Source organism: Chanos chanos, chromosome 10 (assembly GCF_902362185.1).
Source record: "Chanos chanos chromosome 10, fChaCha1.1, whole genome shotgun sequence".
Classification (NCBI taxonomy): domain Eukaryota; kingdom Metazoa; phylum Chordata; class Actinopteri; order Gonorynchiformes; family Chanidae; genus Chanos; species Chanos chanos.
The window spans coordinates 8171735-8193333 of NC_044504.1; the positions used below are offsets into that span (position 1 = coordinate 8171735).

Genomic DNA, 21599 nt, shown 5'->3' on the forward strand with positions numbered 1-21599 from the left:
ATAATTCTCTGTCAGTGCAAACTCAGGAATGTCCAAGCTTCTGAGTGCATTGCTCTGATGTCAGGGACCATCATTTCAAATGAAAAGAACAGGCTTAAACTCAGCATATCTAAGTTTGCTCAGAGTCAGTAATATTCAAATTCCACAAAACTATCTGACAAAAAAAATTGTATGGCAGTGGTGGATTGCATTTGTGCTCCCGACAATAATGTGAGATTATAGTACAAAATATGTTACTAATCTTAACAAATGTAAGATGATCAGTAGAGCATTTTTCTTTTAACATGCTGCTAATTCATATATAGAACGGATCACAGAGACGCACAAACCTGAGGCTTTGCAAGTGTGACCATCTGCCTCCAGTGTGTATCCATCTGCACAGTGGCAGCGGAAAGAGCCGCGCTCGTTAAAACAGTGTTGACTGCAAAGCCCCGGTGGGTTACACTCGTCAATGTCCTCACACGTTTTTGAATCGTTACTCAGCTGATATCCTATAGGACACGTGCACTGGGCCCCAAACGGACCCTGGATACAGCCGTGGGTACAGCCTGCGTTATTGTCTGTGCAGCTCTCCTGATCTATGAGGGAAACACAATTCATCAGTACTTGTCTTTCATGTCACAAATAGCAGCCGATCATTTGAAATAAAAAGCCTATAAAAGCTAAGAGGACTGTGAGTAATAAGCTACGCAGCATCTGTATGTTATCAATCGACCCCACGGATCATCATTTCGGTGCTCACTAAACACATCTTGACACTTGAAATTCAAATTGTCTAATTGTCTTGAAATTTGAATTGTCTACGATTATTTCTAAAAGACTACTGATAGCAGATTTTTTAGGACTGTAGGCTGGGTGAAACTCTAGCTGAATTTGACATAGTTAGCGAGTACAGACAGATAATCACGCAACGTGCAGGCTGGTAGAAAAGTGACTTGGGGATTTTCCCTACCTGGTAAAGGTTCATCTGAAAGCAGTGAGAAAGAACATGAGAGGGAAATCATCAATCACTTCAGTGTTAATTCAGACCTGATCAACACATGCATGATTTCAAAATTCAGGATTTTTCATGTAATACACACTTCATCACAAAAAAAAAACAACAACAATGTTGTAATCGTTTGACCAAAGAAAAAACAAAAAACTCTTCCTTTCATTGAAAACATCGACAGCGAGATGAAAGAATTACATTTAATTTCATTGAATTACAATTCCATTGAATTATTCAGTAATCTGCATTTTGAAAACGGCAAATGATCCAATGAAAACGAGAGCTCAGCATGCTGAAGGGTGTGTCATAGCTGAAGCCTGACTGTGCTGTGACGTGACTGGACTGGACTATTGGCGGTGGTATAAAAGGTTGTGACTTACTGCAAAGGGGTGACTCATCAGCTCCGTTGGGGCAGTCTGGGACGTTGTCACACACTCTGCTGAGGTTGACACAAAGGCTATGACCCGGGCACTGCCACTGCCAGCTCGGACAGCGGAAGGGGGGCGTGGGGCATTCCCGTTCGTCGCTCATATCCCGACAGTCGTTGTCTCCGTCGCAGACCCAGCCACGGTAGACGCAGTTTCCGTTATCGCAGCGGAAGAGCGAGGAGGCACAAGTGCGCGGCGGGCAGGCGTGGTGTTCGTCGGAGCCGTCCTCGCAGTCCGGGTGTCCGTCACACTCCCAGGTGGCAGGGATACAGCCTCCATCAGACTGGCACTGAAATTCACTCTCATGGTGGCACATACCTGGAGGTCGCGTCGCTGCAGAGGCCAAAGGGTCAAACTGTCATTTCATTCATATGATTTATAGATTCACACAAGGTTGTTTTGTGATTGTAGATATCCGTACACACAGGAACACAAAAGAAACATTTTTTCTTTTCAAAAAAGAGAGTATAAAGGCATCCAATTTTATAATCACATCAACTAAGCCATACTGTTCCTAAGAGGATGACAGTGAAGTTTTTACTTACGACACCCGGTTTCATCTGAACGATCACTGCAGTCGAAAACACCATCACAGCGGTAATAGGAGTTCACACACTGATGGCCATTCGCACACTTGAACTCGTAGGCAGTGCAGTTGTACACTACAAAGAAGCACCATCATATAGATAAAGCAAGTTCTTGCATCGGGGATATAATGAAACTCTGTTAAAGAAAATACTGAAAAATTGCAACTGTACACCTGTATTGGATTACTCAAAAAAATAGAAAAGACAAAGTCTTCAGGTAAATAAAGTTTCAGGGTAAGCTACTTTGTAAAATTCCATGAAATACACCACATAGAGAGCACTTCAAACAAGTGCTTTGAGACAATACATCTTATTTTATCTATCTATCTATATCCATATATAGCTACATATATATATATATATATATATATATATATATATATATATATATATATATATATATATATATATATAACTACACATACATACATACATACACAGACTATGTATATGGTGTCCATATATGTAAAACTAAGAGAACATTTTCACTCACCACATCCCTGCTCATCAGCCCCATCCATGCAATCTCTGTCTCCATCACAGACATATGCGGGGTCAATACAGCGGTGGTCCGGACACTGGAACTGCCCCGGATGACACGTGCCAATGAAGTCTGCCAAACACAGGAGTTCATACAAAGTAAACCATTTAACACAAATAAAAATACCCAGTCATCTTCAAGAGAATGAAAAAAAAATTGTTTTTCATTTTTTTTTTTTTAAATTTAATCTTAGTTTCATCTCTCAAAGTGATAATGTCTTGAGCGCTGAGCTTTTGCTGTAGACGTGGTCTGTAAGAGCCAAAGAGACCACCCAGAGAAAAGGTGTGTGTACTTCTGTAGTTAATCAGTGATACACAGCGTAAGTCATGTTAAAACTCACCGCAGTTGGTCTCATCAGAACCATCCCCACAGTCATTGTCCGTGTCACAGCGCCAGGTGTGCGGAATGCAGCGACGGTTGGCACAGCTGAACTGGTCTGCGGGACAGGTGCCCGGGGTCTGGGTGGGACAGTCCCGTTCGTCGCTGCCGTCAAAACAGTCATTGTGCCCGTCACAGCGCCAGCTTCGGGGGACACAACGCTGGTTGGCACAGGTGAAAGCCATCGGGGAACACGTGGTGTCTAAGAGAGAGAGCCACACACATGGGATACACTCATTTTCATTCTGTTTCATTCAGTAACGTAGAGCATTTTTACTCTGTGAGAAACGGGAGAGACAGTATCTGCTCAACGGCAGCACTGGTTGTCACACAGGATAACGGCTAACAGGTTTAAAGACACCTAAAATCACCTAAAAAAAAACCAAATAAAAATGTTATAATTTGTGTTTGTCCATGCACATGTCTCTATACACTGAAGTTCACTTGATTGGCACATTCCCTTCACTATGGTGAATAGAGTTTAATATGAGTGCATTACTATGAGCTCCACAGTTAGCTTCGTCGCTGTTGTCATGGCAGTCATCAACTCCATCACATCTGTAACTTTGAGGGACACATTTCCCATTGGTGCAGGAAAAGGAGTTAGCGCCGCACTGCAGCGTCGGCGGTTCATTGGACGGATCTTCCACACATGTTTGCTGATTGGGTGACAGCTTCATTCCGTATGGGCAGCCGCACACTCTCTGGGAGTATGGTGCGGGGAAACAGAAGTGACTGCAGTCTCCGTTTGGGCTTGTCTGGCGATTACAGTAGTTGGACCCTAAGAGACATGAAAGAAATGACTTACATAATGCTCGTACATTACACAAGCTGAGATCAAACAAGCATCTTTAGAATTGCTAATATACATTACATATTTATTGATACAGACTAAATGATAATTTTGCATGCATGATAATGTTGTCAGTTGCTTTGACTTTAAGCATTACTGTATCAAACTGCATGAAATTTAAGCGTATCAAACTGAACTGAAACTGACCCCATTTGATCTGTACTAATTTACATAAAACTTAACTGTAACTTAACTGAACTGAGATGAGTTCACTGAACCAAACTAAACAAAACTGAATCTGATCAAAACTGACTCAGAAAGATTTTTCTTTGCATCAAATACAACTGATCTAGAAAAAAAGACAGAAGATCTAAACCCAACACGGCTGAGAGAGGGGAAAGAGAAAGAGGAAGAGAGAGCGCAGAGAGGAGAACGAGAGAGAAGCAAAGCAGTGTTGATAGATCTCCTTACCAGTCTGCAGGTCGGCGTTGAAAGATTTGACATGCATAATGTGACTAATCCCCCGGCGAATAATTACCATCTCCCCTCCGTCTGTTTTACGCACACGAACGATCCCACCCAGACGCCAGTCAGTAAAGTACGCATAACCTAGAGGGAGAAAAAGGAGAGAGAGAAGAAGACATGAAAGAGAAACAGATTCATCAGCTCCCCACCTGAGAATACCTGGCCATTTACCATGACGACAGACACTTTTTGTCCCTCAGAACTGGTGGTGGTCGCAACCTCACAACAGACAGACGTACAATGATTAGCCCGCATTTTACAAATACCAAACATTGCTTTCCATCATTACTATCAGACAGAGCTTACCACCAACAAAAACGTATACAAAAACAAGAGGTTGGTAAATTAAGTATTTTTAATGCATTCTTCCAATTTAAGCACTTGTATTATTGGAATGACTTTTCTCAAAATAACTCATTTCAGGCCACAGATGATATCCATCATATGATGCCTAATAACATTTTTAACCATTGAATGTAAGTTTATATTTAACTGTACATTTTCATTCAAGTAGCATGTCGTCTGGCCTACCTCCAAAGATGGTCAGGCCAAACGGGTGTGAAATCTGGGTTATTCGGTCCAGAGAGAGCCGGGTCTGACCGTCAAAATTACTGTGCTCAATTTTGTCAAAGAAAGCATCCACCCAGTACAGACGAGAGGAGCTGGTACAGAATCAGAGGCCCGGAGAAAAGCATCAGAGCAAACAATCAGGGTAAGGATTATAACAGGTATAGGTTTAAATAAAGCTTAAAAAACATGGCAAACATGGTAATAATTATCTGACGCTGTTTTCTGGTAATGAAACTGCAATACATATAAATGTATATATACAACAAATACTTTTCTCAGAGCACTAGTAGAGTGGATGAATAGTGTATTGTGTAGTCATAGATCCAAGTCTGTGCAGGGCTGGGCCCCTTGGCTTACCTCCAGTCAATGGCCAGACCATTAGGCCAGCCCAAAGTGGTGTTTACTATCGACAGAACATGTGACCCGTCACCCCAAGCCCGCATAATCTTGGCTGGACGGTACCAGTCGGTCCAGAAAATAAACCTACCGAAACACACATGTACACGCATACGCATACCCACACACACACACACACACACACACACACACACACAGAAATGATGAAAATCCCAATTCACTTCTTCACTCCTGTCCTCCAACCCCCCTCAACAAAAGTAAGAAAAGCTGTCGGTCAGACCCAAAGTGGCTGATAGTCTTATTTATAAAGTGTGAAGTACAGACAGTTTATTTAGGAGCACTGCGGGGTTCTCCCTGTCTAAGCCAAGTTCTTAGCAGGCACTACAATACTGGCCTTCATGCAGTACTAATCTAGTCTCCTGGGCCCTGGGCCTTCTGACTTTGAAGTGATTGGAAATGTCCCACTAACACCAAATAAAGACGGCCTTTATCAGCTTTGGGTTCAGAGCGGGTACAGACTATGAATGAGTGGTCACCTTTTTCATTATGGTAGGTGCGACTGGACACAAGCGCCCGCATAGCTAATGCTTTTTTTTCATGCTTTTAGGGGGGGGGAAACAGAGAACGGAGGTGAAAGTGAGCACCTCAGAGCCCTGTTACTGGCACCTGTTCGCCTGCCTGAATTCTGTTTTCTATTGACATTTGAGCGTGGCACCGATTTCTCACCCTGTTTCACCCTGTATCAGTTTCGCCCCATGGGACATTTCTGAGCATCGTGATATCCATCAAGTTCAACCAAAAATTATTTAAAGAAAAATAGTCTCAAAAATATTACCTCTAACATATTTCAAACACAAACACTAATCAACTAATAATTATTTTCCATTAATTAACCACTCACATCAGTCTAGTTAACGTGCAAGAGTCAAAATAAATCAGATCAAAGTTATCTGAAATATCAAATACTACGCATGCTCCGAAATGAAAAGTTTCATGATGCAATTTTCTATGAAAGAAAACGTCTGTTCACCCAGTCCCTAATAAAAACAGCAGTACTCACCCTGCCACAGGGTGCACCACAATAGACCTGGGATTGTTCAGGTTCTGTATAATGGCTCTTCTGGACTTGTCAGCCAGTTTCATGACTGATATGCTCCTATAGCGTGGGTCTGTCCAGTACAGGTTCTTTGATATCCAGTCATAGGCCAGATCTTCCACACCCTCCACTCTATTGGCTGCCAGCACCTCCCGGCCTACAAAGATCAAAGACAAGCTTTGGCACATTTTAAAAACGCAGATGAAAAAGAAACATGCTTGAGTTATAAAACTCTGAGCATGCCTTAGTTCCATGCAGAGAAAATAAAGCTGAACCGTATAATAGAGCTGAAACAACTCCGTGAATCATTAAAGTTTGAACTTTCTTTTATTTCTGGATTTTGATTCCTATGTTTAAAACAATTGACTTGAGATTCTTTAAAAAAGAAAGCAGAAAAGAAAAAAACTGAAGAACATCCTTTGAATATCCTTGGTCTTTGGTTTATGATGTTCTCAAACATGGCATCTGGTTACATGTAACAAGATTAAGAACAGTTTTGCTTCTTTGCCTCCTCCCCTCCCCCTCCCCCTCCCTGGCAGACCTCCTTATAAGCCTGGCCACTAGTCCTGCAGGATCACATGCTACAGATCTGCTCTCACAGGAGCTCGGGTGAGGAGGAGCTGACTTGGCCCAGCTATTTACATTATTTTACTACTCAAAGTAACAAACTGTATTCATTTTCACCTGGGAGTGAGCCATTCACTGTAAAATTAAAATGTGAATGTTCGTATTGAAGGAGGACGCCTCGGTAGTCTGGCCAGACTTTGCCCTCACCCCTCCCCCACAGTACTATGGATGAGATTTTTTCAGAAAATGGGAATAGCTGTGGAACTTTGCTCACACTCCTAAAAAAGTAGCTTTGGCATTAGGATTTTGGAACCTCAGAGCGCCAAACACATGAATAAAAACAGTTGAATCAAAACCAGCCTGAAAAGGTCCTGAGACCATGTTGACCATGACATAGAATAAAACGGTTCAGTTCTCACCGGTTCCATCTACTTTCTGTCTGTAGATGATGTCCTTGGCAGTGTCAGAGAAAAAAATGGTATCTTCCTCAGCGCTGAAGTCCACACCTACGAAGTAGGAGGGCGTTCCAGTGACGGGCAGGATGATGTCCTCCTGGGAGGACAGGTTAAAGGGGATTCCTCTCACTGCCAGCTGACTGGAGAAGAGCAAAAACTGCCTCACACCTGCAAATGACAGCCAGCATTGACAACAGGTCAGTCAGTCTCTAGAAATCACTAAAGGTAAAATCTGATGGTTTACAGAATAAACAATAGTCCACAATGAGTGCCCCTGTGAGAATGGTCCTGGCTGAAAACAAGAAGTCGTTTGTTTGAAGACATATGCTTGAACGTGTCAAACAAATAAGCAAATAAAAAAGGAGGAGAAAGGGGAACTGGGGCCATGGAGAGCACTTTTTTAATGCTTAACGCTTTTTTAAGTCGTCTTAGAAAGCCTCAACTTTCACAGTCTCTCTGCTTCTCCAGCTTTAAAGTTATAACCACCAAACTACAGTTCAGGGCACGCTGAAGTCATCTATTCATATTCCAAATAGCACTTCAAACAGTATCCCATAGAACAGAGCAAAAAGGGGAAAATAAATATGAAAGAGAACAAAATGATTTTCTTTATCTTACCCACGCATCTTTTGCCGTCTGCGTGCAGGTCGTAGCCCAGACGGCACCTGCAGCGGTAGCCCAGGCCCCCGTTATCTGTCCTGTGGCTCAGGACACAGATGTGATCACAGCCTCCTTTGTCAGTACCACATGGATTACTTACTGTGAATGCAGACACACACGCACGCACAGCCACACACACACAGAGCACACAATTACATTCAAATAGAATCAAAGACAGAGCATATGCACTCAAACATGACACTGTGTGATAGTTTTGGGAAGATTCTACAAACCAAGAAATGAATGTTACAGGCCAAATGCACCAGCTAAAGCAATAAGCAAAGTTTAAAGCATCTATAGAAACCTTTTGAATATTGATTTTTTTTGTCTCATGTTTTTGTCTCATGTGAGACTTAACACTTGACCAAACTAAAAACATCATACAGGTAGAATTGTATCATTTTGTCCATAAAGCTGTGTGCTAGCGTGATAGTGGTGGTTTGCTCACCGTAGGGTTGTCTGAAGGCATGTATGACTGCTATGCCATGAGGAGTCTGCGCTGTAGGGTACAGAACCTGCGGGCTGCTATCACCGAACTTGTTCGCCTTCATCACGCCCATTCTGGTCCAGTCAGTGTAGTACACAGAATGCTCAAACAGACTGATGCCAAAAGGGTGGGGGATCACGGAGCCTCCATGCACCACAGTTTTCCTACAGTCAGGCAGCATAAACATTCAGAACTCTAGATACAAATCTGCCTTGTTTTCAACGACATGTTAACCACATATAAACCATACCAGTCTGTAAGTCATTCTGGTTAGTAGAATTCCAGCCTACTACGAAGACCATACCTGTGAAGACCATCGTAAGTGGTTGTTTCGATGTAGTCATAGCGACTGTCGACCCAGTACACCCTCTGAGCCTCAATGTCCAGGGTGATACCGGCTGGCCAGCCAAGTTTGGACCTGATGATTCCATAGCGATTGGTCCCGTCCATGTAAGCCCGCTCCAGGCCCGGTTCTCCATTAAGAGCGTCCCAGTCCGAGAAAAACAGGTAACTGAAGAAAAACATGTACGTGTCGTTTTACTTTAATACTTTTTCTTTGTTTGTCTGACTTCTTTAAGCCTAAATTGGTTAATGTTACCATTAACCCAAAGAGGATAAGCTATAGATCTGAACTGAAACTCTGAAAATCCCGGGCAATTTTATTCTAAACCCCATCAAAGCCTGTGCCATTGTATACATTGTCACTTCCCAATTTAGTTTGAGCCACCTGGACTGTATTCCCTATTGGATTTCAATGAGACTCATCATTTTTATTAGTTTCAGTTAATCCCCTGCGACAGTCTGTTGCTGCCATATTCTCATTACTTCCTCCTGGAGGAATGAGACAGATGAGAAAATAATGAGAAAGACGGAGAGAGGGAGACTGAGTGAGACAGATGAGGAGGGACTGAAACAGAAAGTGATATAAATAGTGAGACAGAGAGAAAGAGACTGAGTGAGCTTGATACGGTGAGACTAAATGAGAAAACGGACGACAGATGCAGACAAATGAAGAGGAAAGACAAAAGATAAGATAAGCGAGGAAAAGAGACGGAGGTGTGGGAAGACAGACAGACCTAGAGGAACGTAGAGTGAGACAGCAAAAGGAAGAGGGGGGGGGGGGGGGGGGGGGGAAAGGCGAGGTTAAAACAGAGACAAAAAAAACCCCAGAAAGACAGAAAATGCTCTAGTGAAACACATCTTAAGGGAACAGGGCATGTCGAGACCTAGAGACAGACAGGGAAACGGGGAGTGCCCCCTCTGTCTCACCCCACGGTCGGGTCCAAAGCTAGTCCTCTAGGGTTTCCCAGGTTTTCTGCGATCAGCGTGACACGATTATTCCCGTCCAGGTCCACCATGTCGATCCTGTTAACGCTCGCCTCCACCACATACAGTTTATTGTTCACCCAGTCCACAGCCAAGTTCTCAGGGTAGTCAACTGATACATTTAAGACCACCTGAACGTGGGAACCATCCATATCCACAGAGAACACCTGGCCACAGAGACAGAGAGAGAGGGAGAGAGAGAGAGAGAATGTCCTTGTTTAAAGATTCATAATTTAGTGCTCGTCACCAGAAAGACTGAGCATTTTGAAAACATGACAGAGAGAAAAAAAAACAAACAAACAAATAAATAAAGATCCTAAAATAAGATTTTGCACGGTGGGTAATAATGACAGTAAGACCCACCATTTTCCTCTGTTTTCATTATGTTATGATAATTCGTACGGGTGTTTGGTTTCTAGTGTAAATTTCAGCTTATCTGTCTGCTCACAGTTTGCTGTCTGAGAAGCGGTGCTCAGAAACCGTTACCCAACTGATTTTCAAGATGGCACCAGTTTCTCAGGCTCAATCACTTGGCACCGTGTCACCAGTTACAGCAACTGCACTTTACTGCTTGGGCTCTTTTGAAACTAGACACGGGCGGCCTAAAAAGTCGGATTTTCAGCTGACCTGTTTAACAGAAACTTAAGCTGTGAAAGTGGCGGGGTGGTTGAACTTTTCGGGGGCATTCACAGGCCCTGTTTGTGGAACCCCTCTTGGAGGCTGTTGACATTCCGACATGTTGGGGGTTGATCGCAGATACCCCACTCTTGGTATGCCCTGGCTTTTCAGCTTTGTGGCTAGGGTTCAAACCACAGAGCAGCCAAGATCTTAAACAAAGCCCTTTGAGTTAGCCAAAGAATGCATTAAAAAAAAAGAGGGAAAAAAAAAAGGGGGGAAGACGCAGAGAAAACAAATGCTGCGCGGTCACTAAGGACGCGATTGGGTTGCATAAAATTACACAGAAAAATTTCAGCATATTCCAACATATCAGACAGTTTTCTTGATTAGAAATCTGGACTCCATTCCGGATCAACCTCCCCGTCATTCCGGCTCAGTCGCCATGGAGCCCGACTATTTTTCCCTTATTACTGAATTACCGAATATCTACAGGCATCAGGTAAAGAATTCCTTTTCCGCTGTGCATGGTGCCAGTTTCCTTCACTACTCAAGTATAACCACAAACATCATCCTTGATTATCCTGAAATCTTTTGCTAGGGTAATTTAATTTTTTTTTTCCTTAAAAAAAAAAGAGATTTTTTTTTTCCTTGAGAAGGGGAGCAAAAAGGCAGCAAAGGCACTGACACATACACGCTTTACAAACACACACACACTTACAAACACACACACACACATCGCATACACACACGCGCGCGCGTGCTTTTGATTGACTGGCTTTGCTCGGGAGGAGAGCCAAGTGTTCTGCCCTGTGAGAAGGTAAGAGCAGGGCAGAGAGAGACGAGAGCGATGTGGGGGAGAGGAACATTAGTGCCTGTCCGAGGAGGAACCGCCATAATGAAGCGCTTTGTTATCAACAACAAATGTAACAGAGATAGCACTCAGTCGGACAAGGTTAGCTCCTCAAATATCTGTGAAATACCACTTGCTAAAAGGGAAAACTGAGACACCTTGTCGAGCTGAGGAACACAAAATGGGCAGAGGTGAAATGAAGTCTGATATTCACACACTTTTCACACATACACACACACACACACACACACACACACATTTCATATAGCCTACCACTTCAAGGCAATGACTCATTAATAATTAGTCCATAACCCCCAATGCCAGCTTCAGAACACAATAATTATCAACGAGTTATTGGAAACTTTGTGGTGAGTTTCCGTGGTTTATTCCGTTGTGTCTTTTACCTTGTTCTGAATTGTGTCTGTCCAGAAGATTCTATGTAGCTGGTAGTGAAAGTCGACCCCCACAGCGACTCCTCTGTTCAGTGAGTGAACCAGTGTGCGTGTGCTGTGGCCATGGATATCCCCAATCAATAAGTCTCTACCATTGGAGAACACCAGGGAAGGCACTCCAGCTGTGGACACGAGAATAAGTTCAATTCAATTCAATTCAATTTGGTTCGATTCAGTCTGGGTCGGTTCAGTTTGTTTGGTTCAGTTTAATTCAATTCAATTCAATTCAGCTCAATTCAATTCGATTGGTCAGTAAGCTCACTCAGCACAGTTAAGAAAATTTTTGATGCATGACAGTTCAAGGTAAGCAGCAGTACGGGCACATGGTTTTAGTTAAACAAGAGGAGGATACTAAGGGCACTCCAAAGCATGACGTCATTCGCAACTTTTCAAAATCACTTCCTCTGCTTATAAAAACAACAAGCTACGTCAGGTATGTCGCTTTTAGGTGCTCATGCTCTTTGAGCTTTGAGTTGCCCCACCTCATTACATCAACATTAAGGTGATTTCAATTTCAAGTTCCCGTTCGGTTCCCTTGGCTTGAAGCACAAGCCAAGAAATGACTGGTCTATAACAGAACAGTGCGTGTTGGGCACAACCACAGACTGCTGAACAGTGTTGTTACTGGGCATGCTCACTGGCTAAGAGAGACCTAGAGCTCTGACTCATGTACAATGGCCATTCAACACGCTATATAAGCAGCCAAGAGCCTGAAAAAACAGCACACCACACTGCATCCTGGAGCAGCTGCAGAGAGCCGCAGTGCTCAGGGTGGGTGAGGCTGAAGGGTAAGGGCACGGCACAATTCACAGAAAAAAACGACAGGTCGGTTCTCAAAGTTTGAGACATTGCACTTTTATGAGCTATGGAAGATTATCCTCTGCTGTGTCGCGTGTGTGGCAGACGGCGCACGCTCTGATCAGTGCTTATTTTATGGCAGTGGAGGACCTGTGGGCACTCACACGAGGAGTTGGCTCGACAGTGTCTGTGCTGTTCCAGGACATAGCCGTCCTTACAGCTGCAGTGATGACCCCCAGTGCGATCCTCACACAGCTGGTCACAAATGCCCCACACCTTACAGTCATCATAGTCTGCACCACATAACAAAACAAACAAACAAACAAGACACAACAAACACACAAAGAAACAGAGTTACAGGGTTAAATGATACTCTCCTTACAAAAGGTTGTCAGAGGCGCGTCTGTTTGATCTACTTGACGTAAAAGCGAATTTACCAATGCAAGAGCGGCTGTTGTTGCTGCTGACTATGTAGCCGGATGGACACGTGCAAGTCCCGCCCTCTGGAGATGCCACACAACGATACTCACAGCTCAGCGATGCACAGCGCCAGATACCTGTCAATCAGAGTCACATTCCACGTCACTGCTACGCTCCAAATGTAAAACTCCCCAAATTCTCTTTATCTTAAAAACGAGAACGTCGCCACAGCACTCTGGAATTTAAAACATCATTTGTGTTTTTCGCTGAGGCAGCAAGACCTGAAATAGCCTGAACAATATCAAACAGAATCGACAATATTACATCAGAGACGTAACTCAAAGAAACTCAAGGAAAGTTATGGATTATAGATGACTTACTACAGTTTCGTCCAGCAGTGGCGTTGGTCTCGTCCACGCCCTCGGGACAGTGGGGTGTCCCATCACAGAGCTGTCTTGTGGGGATGCACAACCCTGAAGACGGACATGGCCACTCTCCTGGGTAACACTCACGTGGGACAGCATCTGGAGATAACAGAGAGCGAATGTTTAATCACAGCCTATTAGTTACAAAAGGAGAAATTCAAAAATCACCGTTTGCCCATTGTTTGTCCCACATGAATTATAGATTCGAGCATCACTGTGGTTATGGTCAAACTGCGAAATTTTACAAGTGACTTTGGCATCAAATACCTACAAGCTATGCAGTCACAGTAAATCACTGATCAAACCAATGCCCCATAACAGAAAATAGGGAAAGAAGCTTGAAATAACAGATTAAATGAAGATGTGAAATGAGACTTGATAAAAGAAGAAACGATGTGTGATGTTTTCACTGAGTCTTTATCTGCTGTTTGATACAGGGGTCAAACTCATGTGCAATGTTTTCTCTGGCAAGTAGTATCTGAGAAAAGAGCTGTCACTTTAAAACATCACACAAAACTGCAGTGAGAGAGTCACGTGGGGGGATTTCTGAGGGTTCTAGAATGCGCCATCTGAAAACACAAGCTCCTCAAGGCTACGCAGAGGAATTCTCAAGCACCCTGAGTGATCGTGTCGTATAATGAGGAGGGTGAATAGCTCAGGCACACACTCATTGTACACCCCATTCATACCGGTCGGGACGGACCGAGGGGCAGCAGGTTAACACAACAGCATTTCTCACTTATTCCGCCCCATGTTTTTCTTCCAATCAGTCTTTCACTTGCTCTCTCTCGCTCTCTCTCTCTCTCTCTGCTTCTCTCTTTCTCTTTCTTGCTCTCCTCTCTCACTCTCTAACATTCTTCCTCTCTGACATCTTACACAGTTGTTTGCAGAAACTGAGCAATGTAGCAGAATCATTTTTGACCAGACAGAAAGCTTCTGAGAAAATCCTCACCACAGCCTCTCTCGTCTGCGTTGTCTTCACAGTCGTCCTCTCCATCACAAAGCCAGGCCTGGTGGATGCAGCGACCGCTAGGACAGGTGAAGTATGTGCCTCTACAGGTGGGGTACGCTGAAGGGTAAACATCAACCAGGGACATGACAAAAATATTCTGATACCCCAAAATTTGATTATTGCCACATTAAAGGTATGTTTTTGACTGTTCTAATGTTCCCTATCAGCTCAGCAGGCTGCCCATCCTGGAAAACAACAATTATGAGTGAGGGCTGGATTATGTTATGTGAGGCCTTTAGAAGAAGTAAGAGGAGGAGAGATAGTACATGAAATACACCAGGCCATTTAGAAAGCAAATGATGCAGCAGTGTAGAGAAACGATGAAAAAAGAGTGGAGAGTGCTCACTGCAGTTCTGTTCATCGCTTCTGTCGCCACAGTCGTCGTCATGGTCACAGACGTACCCACGTGGGACACATGCTCCATTGTTGCACTGAAACTGCCCACTGCTGCACCGCTGTGCTGAAATAAACCAGTTAACATATTTTTCTTTCAACCAGTTCATAAGCATATTTTAGTCACATCTCCTCAGTAGCACTGTTTCACTTAAAGAGAGTCTTTCTGCACGGACACAGGGCCCAAAAACTCACTGCAGTTTGCCTCATCAGAACCATCACGGCAGTCCAACACCCGGTCACAGTGCTGGGTCCGGTTATAGCAGGCACCGTTGGCACAACTCAACTCATGGCATTCTGGGTAATCTGAAAGTGCAGAAATCAGCCAGTTTAAGGCAATTAATGTGCAACAAAATGACAGTAAAAATGCAATAAGCTAATGATGTGTATTATGATCCTGGAAGGCTTAAAAGTCTTCAAAGAAAAGTGAATGAATGAATGAATGAATGAATGAATGCATGAATGAATGAAAGAATGAGTGACAGGTGCATAATCTCTTTTAATGAGTGCAACAGTATAGAAAGCAATCTGAATAAATATATGCACTAAACTGAACTAAACGTATGACCTTTACAAAATCATGAGAGAATCATTTAAAAATGTCTGTACTTCAGTGTTCACATCTGTAGTAGGTGTTAGAACAGCTTCGCCCTTTGCAACTGTAAATTTTGAGCGTGCAGCAGTGTGCATCTGCCGTATCGACTCAATAATGCAATAGTAGCTGAACTGTAGCTTGACTAATCCACAGAGGAATCTGCAATCAACTTCTGACAACAAGAAGTATATTGTGGCCATTTCTGTCCGTCAGCGAGCCTCTTAATCTGACAAATTGATTAAAATGCCACAGGGTCCTGAGGGGAAAGGTGAGCCCTATGGGAGCGGGGGGTGTGGGAGGTACACTTACGGCAATCTCTCTCATCTGCTCCGTCCGAGCAGTCCCGCAGACGGTCACACCTGTATTCCCCAGGGATACACGCCCCATTCGGGCAGGTGAACTGTCCACTGGAGCAAGTCCGACCCGCTAGAGAAAGATCAAGGGAAAAATGTTTAATATATATGTGCACTGGGTGGTCCCCATATTATCTGGAGTCTGTACATTTAGGTTACGGCTCCCATACATCTCTCCTATATCGTGTTTCGCATACATTACAGCTCTTTACATTACTTGTGGTTAATAGACCGCTGAGCTATGTGTGTGCAGATACGTGTGTGTATGAACTGGGAATGGAAGGCTGTGTGTGTGTGTGTGTGTGTGTGTGTGTGTGTGTGTGTGTGTGTGTGTGTGTGTGTGTGTGTGTGGGTGAATGTAATACATGGATGGGGTGAAACGTACGGCAGTGCTGCCTTTCATCAGATCCGTCTTCACAGTCTTCTTCATCATCACACACCCAGTGATTAGGAATACATTCACCATCACTTAAACACTGGAACTGACCGGCTGCGCATGTGGTGTCTGCAAAACACAACAGACACACACACACACACACATACAATCATATTATTGTTGAACTAAGATACAATGGACAAGCTCACAGTGTAAGGTTTCAGAAAGTCTCAAATACTCTACTGCTGATAACGGTACTACATTTGCAATTCAATTCGGCGGTCCTTACATAGAGAGTTCAACTGGTGTATATTAGATCTTATGAACGGTTCAGTGCACTTTCGCTGTGGCATGCTCTCTGCTTTGAGGGGCAGGGGTGCACTTACCACAGCCATCCTCATCTGAGTCATCCACACAGTCTCCAGTGCCGTCACAGTGCCAGGCGGCAGGGACGCAGCCACCTATCCTACAGCTGAACTGATTTGCCTCACATCCTGATGCTGTCAGCACAGAACAACACAAAACAAACACCGTAGAGTGAGGACTGGCAGCTATGTCTGAGTGTATGAGGTTGGGAAAGTGTAATCATTCTTATGTTGTCAGAGCCGTAAATATAAAGATTCATAGATCTACATTAGATCTATGTAAATGTTTCATACATTGTCATGAAGCTGTTGTGAAGAAAAACATTCTACCCTCTCAACGCTGAGTAGTTTAAGAGTACACATGAGAAACAGGACACGCTAACTTTCAAAGAGGATGTAAACATAACAGATTTTAGACCAACTCTCGTTTTTCTTTTTTCTAGATTACCATATGTCTTGATAATGAAGTTCAAACATGTCCACATTTGCAAAGTCCTTTGAGAGAACAAGATGCAGATACAGCTATGCGCAAATGCAGGTCACAAAAAAAATCGAAAAAGAAAAGGGATCTTCACCCCCTCTATGAGAAAGTCTTAACAGGTTCAGCGTTTGACGGGAATGGGAATTACTGTTATTGATGAAGAATGCAGTTAACGGGATTGACATGCACTGGAGCCGAGCGTGCCAGCCTTTCTCCAGACAGTTACACAACCCTTACGGCGCTCACCCCCAATCCGCTTTTGATGTTCTTTTTGAGTGGCATCTGAGTAGATAAGGTACCACCACTCTACCTTCCCCGACGCTCCCAGGGAGATATCGAGCGGGGCAGCATAGTTCAGCAGCAGTGCGCTCGGACTCGTCAGCCGTCTCGGTCGGAATGCGCGTTCCTGATTGTCTCCGAGTTGACACGAGCACTGATATCCCGAATGCGGAGCACTCAGTTATTTCGGTTACGACACGGCTCAGGTAAAATAAATAAGTAAAAAAAAATAAAAATATATATGTATAAAAAAAACTTATTTCGATAAGCGTACACTGTTTAGCTGAACACCAATCATGCGAAACCGGAATAAGGATATGCGTGTACCTTTAAGACAGCAAAATGGAAAGCATTTTAACACCCTATCGCACTTGTAACTCTGCGAATGAGGCGTGCGCACGAACGAATTCGCAAGAGACTAGCCTGCATGGGTGTCGCATACAAGTTCACGTACAAATTTACTTGACTCTGATTATGTGCGATACAAACGCTTGGCCACCATGTGGTTGTCACTGTGCTTTTTGACACTTCGCATATTTCTACACAAACTGGCACAAAATTCATTATCTTTCTATCACCGAGTTTAACTGAAATCCCGTTAAATTATAAGTCTTAAACGGAGTATAAAACTGGAGGCGGAATAGGAAATAGGAAATACAAACGGCATATTCAGAAAATGACCTTAAGAGTCCGACAGGAGAGTGATGTGATGTTCATGTGAACGTGGTCAATACTGACATCCTGATTTATGCTGTACGCTGTTCCTTGTCAGAAATGTAATTGGGATAAATAGTGGTACCGGGTGGTACCGCAGTCCTTACACCCAAATTCTTCGCTAAGGGAAATGCAAGGTGGTGGTTGGTGGTGCACGCCTGGGGTTGGTGGTCGAGCATCTCTTATCGGCTACCTTCAAGAACACTCCCTTTCTGGTCAAATGCACGAGAGGTGAGTAGCCTACACAAAACTTGTCAAACAAACCGCGGGGTCGCAAATAAAACAAACAAAAGATTCAGAATGATTTAACACCACTTGATAGACAACTCATTGATCTTCAGTCTGAGAGCTGACAACAAGGTATCTGGAGTAAATAAAAACATGGGAGGCCAGCCCCGTCTGGTCGAAAATGAACTTAACAAGCTTTGTTAAGACCGCTGAACATTTTTGTTCTTGAACTGAAATTTCCATGCCTGATTTTCTCATTATTACGGAGGATTAGAGGACTAAAATACCTACATCAAGCATGGCCTGCTTTGCATGACGCCTAAAGGCAAGTATGCAAGCCATTGCACATTTTTAATTTCACTGACTTGTGGTGCCATGACCCACCGGCACCCACATTTTCAATTAGATGAGAGCGCTAACCTCCCGTTTTAAGCGGAGCATCTCCCCCTCAACAAACATTACATTGAATTATGCAGGCTGGCCAAGTCTTTGTATTGAGTATACAAACAGGGGAAAATATGTACTTTAAAAAGACATTAATATACGTTGTACTGTATTCTCTGCGCGATAAGACTAAATATAAATGGCATAAATCCGTATTTTAATCCTCAGGGGGTTTCCGCCACCTAACGCAATGTAAAAAATAAAATAAATATTAAAGAAATGTTTAAAAATTAAAAAAAAAAAAAAAAAAAGGGCAGAAATCAACAAAAAAAACCATGAGAAATATGAAAATACAGTAAGTGTGAACTGTGAATGGGTTTGTGCTGTTCTCTTACAAAATCATTTTGCGTTGGAGATAACTGTATGCAATACAAAATGATTTTATGAATAACTCAGCAGCAATGTTCAGTAAAAAAAAAATATAAAAGTATGATGATGTCACACTTTGTTCTTCAGCCCAAATTTCATTGAAAAAATCATGAGAAACCCTTTTACAGCAGAATCAGTACGAGATACTTTTTTTAACAACAAAAAAAAAGAGGCAAGATTACTCGCAAGTCAGTTTTTCATGTACAGGGGAGGATACATATATTCATAATATATACCTGTTGATGCAATGTTTCCATATTTATGTGTAAGCTATAACAGTATAACTATATATATAAAACAGGATATAATGCTGTTAAGGCAACTTAAACATGAATAGTATATTTATTATAACTTCAGATCACGGATACATTTAACCAATCAGGACATAAATATCATCAAGCAGGGACCCACCAAAAATTTAAAAATAAATTTATAAAATGAATGCCTCAACCTGCACAAAGCATAAAAGATTCTCTGTAACTGCTGATTCTCTGCCAGCGATCTTACGCAAATGTTGTACTAGCTTAGGGTTTATCTTGTGTGAGTCAGTGGTTTGTGGTGCTCTTTATGGATGGCTTTCTTCTACTGCCAGTAGGTTTTGGGGTCAGCACCCATGCTACTGCATTAAAAGCCTCGCGGGGGCCCTCTCATATCATGGGGGTCCCAACCCAGATTAATTAGCCGACACCAAACGCTCGCTTTCAAACCTCACCGGCCAAATGGATTTCCTATTTAACTCCCTCATCGGCCAATTGGGAAGCCAGCCTTTTTCCTGCTCAGCTTACTAATGATAAAATTGCTCCTTTGGAGGCTCAAAGGCGTCCTTTGTTGAGAGGACACGATCTCGGAGGTTTCAGCATCGTCTACAATGTACAGAAAGACAATCGGTACATACAGCACAGCAGAGGCAGGGCACACTTACAGACATCAGTCAAACAACTGGATTTACCCACCAGTCTCCCAGCTGAGGCATCACACATATACACCCAACAGTGGGTCAAAGGAGCTCTGAATAAGAAGGTCCGTACACATACTTTGCAAATGTATTGTTGGAGTTCATCCGTGTTGCCCTGTTGTTGGTTGTGTCTATGATGAAAAGTACTGTTTAGAGAGATGACTTGGCTTAAGGCCACAGTAGTGAGGCATATGCCTGATCTTAATGTGCTATACATTGGTATCACAATGTTAGCCAATCTTTGCCAGAGGGAAACCAATCTGCTGGGACCTTCAAATGAAGCCTGTGTTTCCTGGCAGTATCGTTGGTGGGAAAGGTGACAGCCAGACCGAAGTGGGCTTTTTAAACAGTATCTTGTGTTGTGCTAGACCTGCACTCAGGCAAATTAACTATTTACTGACAGTTGTCCTCAGGAGATTCAAAGGAATTTTACTGTGATGTCTTAACCTAACCACAAAATGGAACTCATGGAAGTCTGAGCTCACAATGAATAAGAACAAAAGCAGAGAGGAGAAATGTGATTGTTTCCTTTACTATTGTGAGGAGAGTAGCTTGTATTATGCAAATGTCGTCTCCACGCTGAAGGGTTTGTACCACCCCCCCCCCCTTTAATGTGTCTTGCTCTGGCTGTTTTGTTTGGCTTAGTGTTTTCTTTTCTCCCTCCCCTTCTCTCAGCCCATGTCTTTTCTAATTAGCCAACTTAAACCCACAGCAGGCGAGAAGCCCAAACCATCGGCAGGGAAAGATAAGGACGCCCTACCACTGCCACACAAAGAGGAGAGCTGGAGGAATTTTCATTAGAATGAAGCCTCCCGAAGTCTCAGGCCCCGCTGTGACATCACAATGGCACAATAGCAGAGTCGGCAGGACAGCAGCCCCAGAACTGGAGGTGTCAGCATGCCAAAGGTCCAATGGAGATGGATGGCAGTATACAGAATACAGTAGAGCTTCCTGTCAAAGTGAGAAACATAGGCCCCTGGCCCAACCAACACACCCAACCCTCCCCCAATCCCACCCCATCCACCTCCTCTTAATAGAAAAGCCACTTGCCTCTACCCTAAAAACATCTCTTTCTAATCACGCAGAGGCCCGGGAAAGAGGTGCTTGCCTCTTCATCAATACAGCCTTGTTTCGGTGCGCCCCCTTGCTCTGTGCGAGTGAATGCATGCAGGGTAAACGGCTGGCACCGCTACGTCCTGGCCTGGTTCACGCCATCAGCGCAGAGCGCCGCTGTTCCGTTTCATATGGAAATCGACAGAGCAGAACGCAGTCAGACGCTTTACAACTGACTTTGGCTCTCTCGGCAGCATTGAAAACAGAAGAAAGGCTCACGGGTAAGCTGGAGAGCCTGAACAGTGGAGGAAAACCAAGAGCAGGCAAACATGAGTAAAAAGCCTATTAGGCCTTACTGAGAGTCAACAGGACATCTCTGAATTCACACTGAAAGTTTTATGGAAAGAGAGAGTACAGACTTTTGTTCACAGCGCCTGACGTATGTTATTCATGTTGATCTAAAATATGTACTTTTAATGCCCCAAGGAGAGCAATTTTAAGGCTGGGGAAACGTTTTAATGATAACACGTACCGTTTGTTCTTTTTCTTTTCCTTTTATACCAATTCCCTAAAAGAACTACAACTTTTTCTTTTTCCCTCTTTATTGGGCCTAGTAAAAATCTCACCTCACTGCTAAGTTATCAAACAGCCCACACAG

The 21599-nt window shown here is 43.4% G+C and overlaps 1 protein-coding gene across 1 annotated transcript in view; it reads right to left on the minus strand.

Annotated features, from left to right (window-relative positions):
* lrp2a (low density lipoprotein receptor-related protein 2a) overlaps positions 1-21599 on the minus strand; it is a 57772-nt gene that overhangs the window by 32777 nt on the left and 3396 nt on the right. Inside the window, exons 2-27 of the mRNA XM_030786018.1 lie at positions 16440-16547; positions 16063-16182; positions 15634-15750; positions 14925-15035; positions 14683-14796; positions 14277-14393; positions 13280-13423; positions 12917-13036; positions 12644-12772; positions 11634-11803; positions 9705-9928; positions 8740-8946; positions 8397-8599; positions 7907-8047; positions 7253-7456; positions 6231-6423; positions 5171-5296; positions 4775-4905; positions 4190-4327; positions 3425-3706; positions 2888-3127; positions 2500-2619; positions 1965-2081; positions 1372-1752; positions 953-967; positions 330-578 (exon numbers count right to left, since the gene is read on the minus strand). Coding sequence (XP_030641878.1) covers positions 330-578; positions 953-967; positions 1372-1752; positions 1965-2081; positions 2500-2619; positions 2888-3127; positions 3425-3706; positions 4190-4327; positions 4775-4905; positions 5171-5296; positions 6231-6423; positions 7253-7456; positions 7907-8047; positions 8397-8599; positions 8740-8946; positions 9705-9928; positions 11634-11803; positions 12644-12772; positions 12917-13036; positions 13280-13423; positions 14277-14393; positions 14683-14796; positions 14925-15035; positions 15634-15750; positions 16063-16182; positions 16440-16547 — 4221 coding nt within the window. The remainder of the gene's footprint in view (positions 1-329; positions 579-952; positions 968-1371; positions 1753-1964; positions 2082-2499; positions 2620-2887; positions 3128-3424; positions 3707-4189; positions 4328-4774; positions 4906-5170; positions 5297-6230; positions 6424-7252; positions 7457-7906; positions 8048-8396; positions 8600-8739; positions 8947-9704; positions 9929-11633; positions 11804-12643; positions 12773-12916; positions 13037-13279; positions 13424-14276; positions 14394-14682; positions 14797-14924; positions 15036-15633; positions 15751-16062; positions 16183-16439; positions 16548-21599) is intronic.